The sequence below is a fragment of the Apodemus sylvaticus genome, chromosome 4 (genome assembly GCF_947179515.1).
Source record: "Apodemus sylvaticus chromosome 4, mApoSyl1.1, whole genome shotgun sequence".
NCBI lineage: Eukaryota > Metazoa > Chordata > Mammalia > Rodentia > Muridae > Apodemus > Apodemus sylvaticus.
In genome coordinates, this window is record NC_067475.1 from 137,457,898 (window position 1) to 137,469,911 (window position 12,014).

A 12,014-nucleotide genomic window follows, 5' to 3' on the forward strand; every position below is an offset into this window, starting at 1 on the left:
CACAGCACCAACGATGCCGGCCTGCTATAAAACAGACCGAGTGCTATCGGATGCCATCAGAACAAGAAACATAAAATGATTCAGCGAGTCATCTCAAATGTATCTGAAAACAAATGCTCTTTGTACGCTCTAGAATGGGTAAGAAAGCAGGGAAAATGGTTTCTACACAGTTCGTGGGCATGTAGGAAATCAGGATATTACAAGGCATAATGAAAGTTTTGAGTGGGTGGGACATAGCTATGAAATCTACAAATAAATGGCTATCGAATTAATGGATAAATGGAGGAACATTAATATAATTTGGAAGAATGAGATCCTGATTAGGAGGTTAGGTCCACACATGAGTTATGAGTGTTGTAACCTCTTGTGTTGGGGACACGGTCCCTGTTAAATAAGAAGACACAAAAATGAGTGTCAGCTGAGGGTGGTGAGTTCTCTGGCGGATCAACTCATAGTGTCTTGGCAATTTCCCCAGCTTGAGGGACCAGGATAGGAAGTCAGTGTAAGTTAGGAAAGGCTTCCTAGAAGAGTAATGTTTGAATAGAACCTTCAAGGCTGATTGCAGTTAAGCAAATGGGACGTAGAGTCAGTGATATTCGCATGGAGGGATCACAGAAGCAAAGGCCTAGGGGCTTGCAGTTGCACAATGAGTACCAGGAAGGACTATGCTGGTGGTCTCGAGAGGGCATACCCCACGGAAACAGGGCAGCCAGGCGAGAAAATTGGCGTCATGAAGGCTTTCAAAGTCATTCTGAGAGTAGCCTTCCCTCTGTAATTAAAGGAAAGCTGTCAGCAGTGATGAGACCAGAATTGAGATTCAGAGTGATCACTGTGCCTGCATCGTGGAGATTAGAAACAGGAAACATCTTAAATCAGAGGAGGAGGAGGAGGAGGAGGAGGAAATGGGAGACGGTTTTAGTAATGTTGGCAAAGGATGCTAAGTGCTGCGTCCTGGCTGCAGGCAACCTATGGAGAAATGTCCAGAGACCGGAGCCCCGGGCTGCAGTGGCTGAGGAGATGCAGAGGATGAGGCTGCAGTCAGAGAAGCGGGCAGTGGAGCTCTGTGCTGCAGCGCAGCTGCGTGCGGTGGGCAAGTGTGAAGAGAGGGAAGGTCCAACTCTCTTCTGTCCAGATAGTTTTGGAGAATGGAAGTTACTATTGAATCTACAGGACAACAGAAGGGAGCTGGTGAGATGGCTCAGGAGCTGAGTTTGCTGCCATCACGCCTGATAACCTGAGGCTCTTTCCCCTGAGACCCACATGGTAGGACAGAAGTGACTCATGAAAGTTATCCCCTGACCTCCACATTGAGGGCATGTGTGCAACAGTCAGACCAGACCGACTGACTGACAGACAGACAGACAGACAGACCAGACAGAAAAGTTAAAAAAGTCTTGGGAGGGCTGAAGAGATGGCTCAGTGGCTAGGAGCAATGACTGTTCTTGCAAAGGACCTGGGTCCAGTTCCCAACACCCACATGACAGCTCATGACCATCTGTAACTCCAGTTGTAGAGAATCCAATGACTTCTTTTGGCCTCTGTGGACAACAAACATGCATGTGATATAAGCAAAAGCAAGTATTTAGTTTACACTTCCACATTATAGTCCATCATTGAAGGAAGTCAGGTCAGGAACTCAAGCAGGGCAGGAACTTGGAGGCAGGAACTGATGCAGAGGCCGTAGAGGGATGCTGCTTACTGGCTTGCTCCTCATGGCTTGCTCAGCCTGCTTTCTTATAGAACCCAGGATCCCCAGCCTAGGAATAGCCCCACTCACAATGTGCTTGGCCTTCTTTCATCAACTACTAAGGAAAAAAGTGCCCAACAGCTGGAGGCTATGGGGGACCTTTCTCAATTGAGGCTCCTTCTTTTAGATAACTCTAGCTTGTGCCGAGTTGACCTAAGGCTGGCCAGTCCAGGGACAGTGCTGTTTTCCTGACATTTGGCCTCGCAGTCTATGTCACAACTGTTATCACCACCACAGATTCGTCAGCCTTGTCACTTAAGCAACATTTGCTTCTTTTTCTGCATTCAGAAAGCTTAGATTTGGGGTGGGAATTTTCAGAGATTTTTATTTTAAATTACATGTATACATGAGTGTGTATGTGGGTACACATGTATATGTACATGAATACTGGTGCCAGAGGAGACCAAAGGCACAGGATCATCTGAGAGCTTGAGTCACAAGCAATTGTGAGCCACCTGATCTGGATGCTGGGAACTGAACTTGGGTCTTCTGCAGGAGCAGTAAGTACCCTGAGCAATCTCTACAGTCCTGGAGGGGAATTTTTAATAGCCCATTGAAGACTCAGCGATTTATTTAGATGCCTTTAATTTGTCCCATGGAATCATTAAATAAATGCTTAGGTTGTCTCTGTTCTGGTCCTGGTTCGCAACAGGAAGGCTCTGGGAGGGAACAGCAGGGTCCTCTGCAGGGAAGCCATTTGTTGAGGAGGAGAAATTGACAAAATGTGCAGCTGAGCCTGCTGATCTTCAAAGCTAGAGCCAGGGAGCAGAACTGGGGACAGAAAGAGAAGAAAACTGAAAGGAGCTCAGATAATGGCTAGAACACAGATAGAGAGGGATGGCAGAAATGGGGAGGGACAATGACTACAAATTTTAAGACACAGGGGGCCAGAATGAACTCCCTGGTGAAAGGTGGCTATGACCACACTGATTCTTGTTAGCCAAGTTAATGTTGACTGTGAAAGAATGCTGTAGGGTTACGATGACTGTGTTGAAATTTGATACCCAGTGAAATTTAATATATTTACCACAATGGTTGGTCAGCAAATAGGCTCTTTGTCAAAGTGGCTTTGGGCAAGTTGGTCATTGGTGTACTGGAGGCCCTGACATGAACAATCAGAAAACCAGTGGCAGATACACAGCTTAGGACTGTGACGTAGAGTGCAGATGTGGTTCGGAAGCCTGCCATGATGCACACAGGAATGACATAGGCCTGTGACAGACTGAACCACGCCTGGGAGGTGTGGATGACTGACTAAGAATTGGAAGAGGCTCGAGGAGATGGGGGAAAAGGGGGCTGAGGGCAGCTGGGGTCCGGGATGGGAAAGGACTGCTCTCGGCTGGTGAGCTATGCATAGGCCAGAAGAAAAGAGACCCATCCTTGAAGTTCAAGAGGGCGTTAAAGGGAATGAAGCATGTGGGACAGTCAGATTGGCACTTTAGAAACATCATGAATGTTAGTGAGGCTGGTTGTTAAGTATGTTTTCAGAAGATTGCCATTGCATTGACCATGCATGGTACTCTGCTTTAGTGCAATAATGAAAGAAATGACAACAACAACAAAAACCTAAAGGAAACCATGTGTGTATGTGTGTGTGTGTGTGTGTGTGTGTGTGTGTGTGTGATGTAGAGTATAAAGAATTCATGGGCCTACAGCATGCTTTAGAAAGGAGACACTTAAAACAACTTTGCAGTAATACATTTAGAAACTTAGAGATATTAAACTTACTGAGATATACAGCAAGGCTTTACAAATATGTAACTTACTAAAACCAACACTCAAAAAATAGCCATAAGACCTAAATAATTCTAAACTATTAAAATTTGAAATAGCTAAACATTCTAAATAATTAAAAGTATTTTGGTCATAGAAATACAAAGCTCTTACAACGTACAGCTGAGCCCAAGCTATATTATACAGATAATTCCAGAGTGCAGGAAAAGTGCCAGCCATTGTGGTTATGAGGTTGGCAAGTTCTGAGATCAAAGCCAGTCAGAGCCACATGTGATGGGAAACTACAGGCTTACCTCATTTCTAACCACAAATATAAACTCTAAAAGAACTGAGTTCACCAAACCTAAGCATATAAAGAGACAGAGTCTACCATGATAAAGCTACTACTATTGTATCTTAGAAATATGACATTGGTCATTATTAGATTTTTATTAATATGTGAAAAGCATTATAAGCTTATAATGTGATAATAATGTGACCTAGAAATATATTAACATCCATTCATGGTAAGAGCTATTATCAAATTAGAAGTAGAAACATCCTCAGTGTAATAAAAGGCCAAGAAAAACTACCTGTAATATAATTAGATAATTATCTAATGGTGAAATATTGAAAAACCTCACTTAACAAATCAGACTGAAAATGTCCATTGTCACCAGCTTTATTTTAATTTGCTGAAACATAAGGTAGTACAATTGGGGAGGAATAACAAAGGAATGCTGTATTTACAAATAGAGAAGGAACAAGGGCTTATTATTTACCAGTGATTGAGTTATAAAGAAAGCACTAAAGAATTCTCAGATAACTCATTGTTAAAACTGAGCAGAGGGCGGTTAAGAGGTCCAGCAGGTAAAGGTGTTTGAAATTAGCCCTGGCGACCTGAATTCAAGCTCTAATCCACGTGGGAGGAGAGCTTGGCCCTGCATGTTGTCCTCTGACTTTGTGTATTCACACACACCCCCATCACACCCCCAACACCCGCAAGCAAAGCAAGCAGGCCAGCAAGCCAGCAAGGAAGAAGGAAAACAGGAAGGAAGGAGCTTGCAAGAAAGGAAAGAAGGGAGGAAGAGAAAGTTAGCTCACAGCGATGTCAAACCAAAACTGGTAAAGAATACACAGTAGTCTTTCTGTCTACCAGCAAACGTGTAAAGTGTGTGTGGACATTAAAGAGGGGCGCTGGGTTCACTGAGGGAGTTCTTCTTGGAGATTGTAGTGAAAGAAACAGATTTATTTCTCCTTGTTCAGCCAAAAATAATTTAAGTGCAGGGGGTCTGGCTGCCCAGGTTTGTTTACCTAAAGTCTGGGAAAGGATTAATAAAACAAGGGATATTCCTGCTGCTTGTCCTCCTCGGATTCCTCCATCCTTGGTGGGTTGGGAAGGAGGCTCCTCTATCTGTCCAGGGGCGACCTGACAGACCTGACCAGCTAGGCAGACTCTTCCGCAGTTTCCCACCTCTCCTTAATCCTGTTGCATGTATACAACCTCCGGCTCTGTTGAAACATTTTAATAAGACAGCTTGCAAGCCCCTGCTTTGGCGGTTTTCCCTCTCCCTTGTGACGTGCGCTGCGTGTTTTCTTAAATGAGCTTCCTTGTTTTTTCCCTTGTTAATCCGTCTTTTGTCCCAGAAACTTGTCTGGATTATGATTGTTTTTAAAGACTGCTCTTCTCTCCTCTCTCAGAGGCCAGTGCAGAGAATCCTAGTCAATCAGAAAAAGGCGTGGTGACATAAAGCTAGGACTTCATTGATACCCAAACGGGCTTTACCTTTAAGCTAATTCGTTAATGGTGTTTACTGTTCCTATGTTATTTTAAAAAACCCATCTTTTATATATAATTTTCTCATTTTCTTTTTTTGTTTGTTTTCTTAATGTGATTTTGAACATTCACACAAAACCAGTCCAGGCCTGACAAACCAGTAATTTTTGAGAGGTAGAAGAACATGTAACTACTCTGCTCATCTGCATCAATACGAATTTCTGACACTTAAATTATAACTTTAATTTTTGTTTTCAAGGACGATTTCAGTAATTATGGGATTTGAAGTAATAAGTGCATTTGTTGAACAGGGGTGTCGTGTGCACACCCTTGGCTTACACAGCTACAGGAAGCAAGCAGAAACAAGCTAAGGATGCAGAGCCAGCGCGTTCTCACAGCCGGCATTCCCAGCTGAATGTGTTTAGTTTGTCTGCCGTCCCTTGACCACATCTTCATCTCTGTGCCTGGCTGAGGAAGAGCTCATGGAAGCCCAGATATAATCAAAGAAAGTGAGATTTCAGTCCATCTGGGAGATGACTGATCTTCATAATCAGCTTGGTGGTGTTTAGAATCACCATAGAAACACAAATGTATGCAGAAGTGTTCAACTGAGGAAAGGTGTCTCTGCTTGAATGTGGGACGCACTTATTTCAAACTGAGTACCGGCATTCATTTCTTCCGACTTCCTGACAGCACGCGCATGCGCATGTGCCAGGGCCGGCGCAGTGCGACCCGCTGCCTCACACTCCAGCCTCCATGACTTCCATGAAGGATTGCTTTCTCAAACTGTAAGCCAAATTACACCCCTCCTTAAGTTTCCTTGGTCAATTATTCTGAACATCAATAGAAAAATAATAAATATACCATCTTTGGCATCGGGATGAGCACGAGAATTTGTTTAAGTGCTAGCTGCCTTCTGGGATACAGCGTCCCAGTTAAACACCATGGGACTATTTTCCCATAACCAAGGTAACATGAGATGTGCAAAGCACTGGAAATACAAAGTATGTGTGTGGATGCAATAAATCACTTGCGTGCAACTTTTAAACTTGCTTTCCCCCCACCAATGGTATGTCAAAATACTTTAAGGTACTAATTGATAAATATAATTCATTATTTAACAGGTTTTCTGTGAGAGGTGACCCTAAATTTCTACTATAAATAGCTACTTACTATGACAGTTTTGCTTCTGGAACTTTTACAAGGAATTTTATCTGTAGGGCAGTTCATGTTTTAAGAAGAAAAACATGCTCCGTGAACAATATTTAATAAGTCCCCTTATTCATTATGCCCAGCAATTATTCTCAATTCTGATCTCTATCATATTCTTCCTGATATGTCACTGGAGCTGAAGAATGCTGGTAAAGTCAGGTGTGCCTAAAACTTAGACTACTTAAGCAACAGTACAAGATTAATGAGGAAGAAAGAGATGTAGAGGAAGAAAGCAGACAGGAGGCAGGCAAGCGTAGGGAATAGCACAGCAACCTGGGACTCCACCTGGATCGGGCTATGCATACCCATTATTTAAAAACGCACTTGGAGAGCTAAGACCCTCATCCGCATGTAATATGCACCTGTAGCCATCTCTAAAAAAGGTACCTAGTAACCAGAAGGCCGCCCTGCCCTTCCCCCCCTCTCCTGTGTGTCTGGCTGCATGCACTTATTTTAAACAATGGTGTAAATTTCTTCCCTTTATAGCCACCAAACAGGCAGCTTCTAGTCAGTGTATTTTCAACATATTCACATACAAGGGTAGCAGGGCTGATCTGACCTGAACTGGTTTCAGGTTCATGATGATAAGACAAAACTGGTTTCTCAGGTGAACTTTTAGGGAGACTCCCCTGTTTATCGTCATATGCTTATGGACACGAGTGTGCAGAAGATTAAAGTCAAGTGCATTATGGGAAGGGCATACATGGTAGAAAAGTGATTTTATGATCTAATCTATCAATCAAAAGAGAGAAACTATCTGGCTGTACTCGTTGGTCTTCTCTTCATTCCATAAAAGGAGGCCAGGAGTACGGGCCTTTGAACTCTTAGCCATCTATGCAGTCTCTTGCCACTTGAAATATACTTATTTCTGATCCGTGCTACTACTTTGCTTCTGAGTGAAGTTTCTTTACTACTCTGCAATCTGTGCAAGCCTTTCTTTCAATTCTTTGGCTAAGAAGCCAAGATCGTGGAAACAGTGGGTCCAGGCTCCCAGCACTGGTAACAGACGGAGGGAAACAAACCCTTGAAAACAGTTGTAGAGGGCCTGGGGAGACGACTCAGTGGGCAAAGTAACTACCACACAAGCGACCTCCACATGAAAATAGCAGAACACAGTGACTCACGTCTGTGAAGCCAGCACCGGGTATGGAGTGAAGACAGACAGAAGACTGGCTAACCTTTCTAGCCAACCGCTTAACTCCAAGTTTACTGAGAGACCATATCTCAAAAACAAAGGTGGAGAGAGATTGAAGAAGACACTCAATATTAACCACTGGTCTCCACACTTGCATGTGCATAACACACACACACACACACACACACACACACACACACACACACACTGGGGGTGTTATATAATTGTATGAACACATTTACTCACTAAACCCAAAGGAGAATGGAAGTGGCTGGGTTAAACTGCATGACCCATTCAGTTTTTGTTGTGCGACACTGACTTCTTTTCTCTCTCTCCATTCGTTCCCTCCCCTCCGCCGTTCTTGCACACACTTCAAGGGATCCGTGAACCTGTTGAGCCTCCCTGAGCCCTTTCCAAGTTCAGCCTTCCTCTTGCCATATACTTGGTGCCTAGACATGTAATGTTCATCACTCGATCGAGTATTCATTATCTACTGTGTACCGGGCACAGTGCAAGGCTCTGGAAATTCACTAGACAAACAAAGCCAAGTCTGAGTAAAGAGGATGATGATGCTGGGAGCTGGGTTACGATCTGATTGGGTGTCTTCTGGCAGAGCTGGGGTTGGAGAAGGAAAGGGCTGGTGGGGTGTAGGAGGGTGGGAGGGCGTTTCTGACAGGGCACAGTCTTGCTAAGTCACTGGGTGTGAGTGAGCATGCAAGAGAGAGATGAAGGCTGCAGGCCAGAGTGTATGAAAGCCCAGCCTGAGGTGTAGATCCCCTCCTAAAATTTAAAACATGAAATTCAGTTTCTGAGATGGCTAATCTGCACAGGATTTATAACAACCATGGAAACAAGGCTCTGCCGTGTGGAGAAGGCATTTTCAATCATAGACCACTTGGGTGTGGGCATTTTCTCTGTCATGGTTGCCTCTTCCCAAATGACTCAGGCTTGTGTCAAGGTGACATAAAACTAGCGCTCACAGGAGGGAAGACTCACTTTGAATGTGGCAGCAGTGTCTCGGAGCCTGGGCTCCTGGGCAGAATAAGGAGGCAGCCAGTGGAGCAGGAGCATTGTCTTTGCTTGCTGACTACAGGTGCAATGTGACCAGTTGCTTCCCAGTCCTGCTGCCATGTTCCCCACTGTGATGGACTCTACTCTCCAACCTTTCTTATGTTGTTTCAGGTGTTTTGTCACAGGACAAGGAGAGCAGCCAGCACGATCCCCAATGTTCCGTAAACTCTGGCCAAGTTACCTTTTCTCGTCGTGTCTGTAAGATGAAGAGGTCCGGCCACTGGTCCATATAAACATCTTAGAGGATGTTGGTCCTGCAGCTCCTTTCCTTACAGTGGAAGTCCTGGGGGAGTGGCAGAAAGACCTGCAGAGGACACACTGGTGTTAGTTGGGACTGTGTCAACAGTGATATCCCAGAGGGTCAGCTCTCTTAAACCATCCCAGGTTTTGAGGCCTTAGGAGTGCTGGCTCTGTGCTCTGGCAGAAACCCCACTGAAGCCTCACTTCTCTCTCAGAAATTCGTATTCCTTCTTTAAAATTAACTAGCTAGCTAGCTAACTAACTAACTAACTAACTAACTAACCAACTAATTTACTTTAAGTCCTGAGCACAGTTTTCCCTCCCTCCTCTCCTCCCAGTCCTTCTCCCCATCATTACCACCCCCATCCGCTCCTTCTCCATTTCTTTTCAGAAAAGAGGAAACCTCCCATGATATCAACCAGATTTGGCATATCACGTTGCAGTAAGACTAGGTGCATCTTCTCCTACTGAGGCTAGATAAGACAGCCCAGTAGGAATAAAAGGGTCCCAAAGGCAGGCAACAGAGTCAGAGACAGCCCCTGCTCCTATTTTTAAGAGTCCTCCATGAAAAAAAAAAAGAGTCCTCCATGAAGACCAAGCTACTCAACTGTATCATTTGTGCAGAGGCTCCCTGGTTGGCAGTTCAGGCTCTGTGAGCCTCTTTGGGCCCAGGTTAGTTGATTCTGTGGGTTTTCTTGTGGTGTCCTTGACCCTTCTGGCTCCTACAATCTTTCCTCCCACATATTCACAAGACTTCCTGAGCTCCTGCCTAATGTTTGGTTGCAGTTCTCTGCATCTGTTTCCATCAGTTGCTGGGTGAAGCGTCTCTGATGACAGTTTGCATTCCATTTTTATAAGGCTTTGTCCTTTGCTGTCTTGGCTCTGGCAGGCTGAGGAGCTGCCTTTCAGAATCCTGTTCTTCTCACTGGTGTCAGAATCTCAGTGCCTTCCTTATGACACAATATCACTTTGGATTCAATCTTGAGTATGATGCACTTCCCCAAACTTTAGTACTTCCTCTTTCATCTTCAAAATTTTCCTTACTATTCACAGATGTGACATACTAGGAGTAAAATATCTTTTATTTTTTCCTTCATTTAGGCAGGGTCTCAGTTTGTAGCCCAATCTGGCTTCAAACTAAGAAATCTCCTGCCTCCAGCACCTTAAGTACAAGGATTGCAGGAAAAAATTGTCCCTAAAATATGCTGTTACGAGTGTGGGCTCAGCTCGCCAAAGATACTGATAGAGACGTGAGCAACCATGTGTGTCTAGTGGCTCTGGTGTCTGGGATCTGGAAAAAGGTTATAGCAGGCAAGCTGTGTTCTTCAGTTGGACATTTGGAAAGAGTTGCCTTGTCTCTAAACACAGCACCAAAATAGCTGTTGTTCAGTACTTTCTACCTTAATTTTCTTTAAGAAAAAGTTTACTCTTTCTAATTATTGATTTTATTTTACTTTTTATTTATGTGTGGGGCATATGTAAATTCAGGAAGGTACCCAGAGACCAGAACAGGGCATCAGATCTCCTGGAGCTGGAGTTCTGAGCTGCCCTATGTGAGTGTTGGTAACCAAACTCAGGCCCTCTGCCATCTCTGCAGCCCTCTACCTAATAATTGTCTAGAGAGTCCGAAACCTCAAATATCACAAAGATGACAATACAACATGAAAGTAAAATGATACCTAATGCATTAATAACAAGGAAGGGTGAAAAGTGACTCCTTCAGTGTACATGGTTGTTAAGGACTAAGATTAAAGATGACCATGAGTCTAGAAACAGGGTTAGTTACCGTGTGCTGTATTTTCTACCACATGCCTGATGCTCCATACACACTATTGGCTCACAAAACATGACATCATAGCCATATGTTAGGGTAATGCCATGAAAACCACAAGAGTAGGGAGAGACATAATTTCAAGACAGCCAGTGGAACTTCCTGCTTACATCCAGAACCCTACCCCTAAGCTGTGTCCCCTCCGCTGTTTGTATTTAGGAAAGGTAAGCTGTGTTTTAAGTCTCTGTTTGCCCTGAATTCTCATTGTCTCTGTAGTGACCCTCCATCAGTTCAAGACTTCTCAAAGCTGTCAGTGAATCTGAGTGGGCCCGGAACTCGGAATTACTAAGGAGCTCTGAGGTGAGGCCAATACTGAAGACAACACAGAACCCAAGGGCTCAGAAGAAGAGGTGGTTTTTTTCTGTATGACCTTGATAAAATCACTTGACTTTTCTAGAACTGAGTGCTATCAATAAATCTATTTCCAACTCTCCCTGGTATCCGTGGAATTTGAGATAAATTATTTAAGATAGTTCTTAGTGCCATTACTTTGACATGCAGCACATTGAAGAATGAATCTAAGAATGGGGAGGACAGGGAGAGAGAAGGGGGCTTACGGGACTTTCGGGGAGTGGGGGGCTAGAAAAGGGGAAATCATTTGAAATGTAAATAAAAAATATATCGAATTAAAAAAAAAAGAATATGGTTTGGTCACCATAGGCTGGGTTTATAGGAACAGGCCTGGAAACAGGGTTCTTCTAAATCCTCTGGGTCAGCACCAGAGAGTGAAACCTCAGAGGTTAGTTACCAGGGCAAATGCAGAGGTCTTTCATGGTCTCCTAAGATAATGGAGGGAAGTGGCTCCCCGCCTGGATAGATTCCCTTCACAGATGTAGGAAGAGTAGAAATGGAATCTAGGCTGGGTGTGGTACACTCTTGACCCCATCAGGGGAGGCAGGAGGATCGGAAGTGTAGAGTCATCCCACTGGAAGGTATGAAATAGAATGGGGATAAAGCCTGCTCTTAATCTGGGCAGTCTCCAGATCAGGGAGGTTTTGTGTTGAGTTGACATATTCCATCACAGTAGGATTGGCTTGAACATTTGCAAAGCTATTTCAGTGTAGACTTGTAGACTTCTTCAGCTCCTCTAGTAAGTCTCTCAAAGTGTTGGCAGTGTGGGAGAGGCAAAGGGAAGCTGTCCAGTTTGAGCATAGGTGGATTGGGAAACTAGTTAGCATTGCCACACTGTTAGTTATCGGCCAGACACAATAGACACACTGTAGAAATAGTTCAAATGAAGGGGCCACAGTGACCTGATGTCCTCAGGGGACTTTTCTGACTAGGTTTC

At 44.1% G+C, this 12,014-nt stretch overlaps 1 protein-coding gene across 1 annotated transcript in view; it reads right to left on the reverse strand.

Moving 5' to 3' along the window:
• Kcnmb2 (potassium calcium-activated channel subfamily M regulatory beta subunit 2) overlaps positions 1-12,014 on the reverse strand; it is a 278,856-nt gene that overhangs the window by 21,291 nt on the left and 245,551 nt on the right. Inside the window, exon 2 of the mRNA XM_052178779.1 lies at positions 8,837-8,959. Within this exon, the coding sequence (XP_052034739.1) occupies positions 8,837-8,892 (56 nt within the window). The 5' untranslated portion in view covers positions 8,893-8,959. The remainder of the gene's footprint in view (positions 1-8,836; positions 8,960-12,014) is intronic.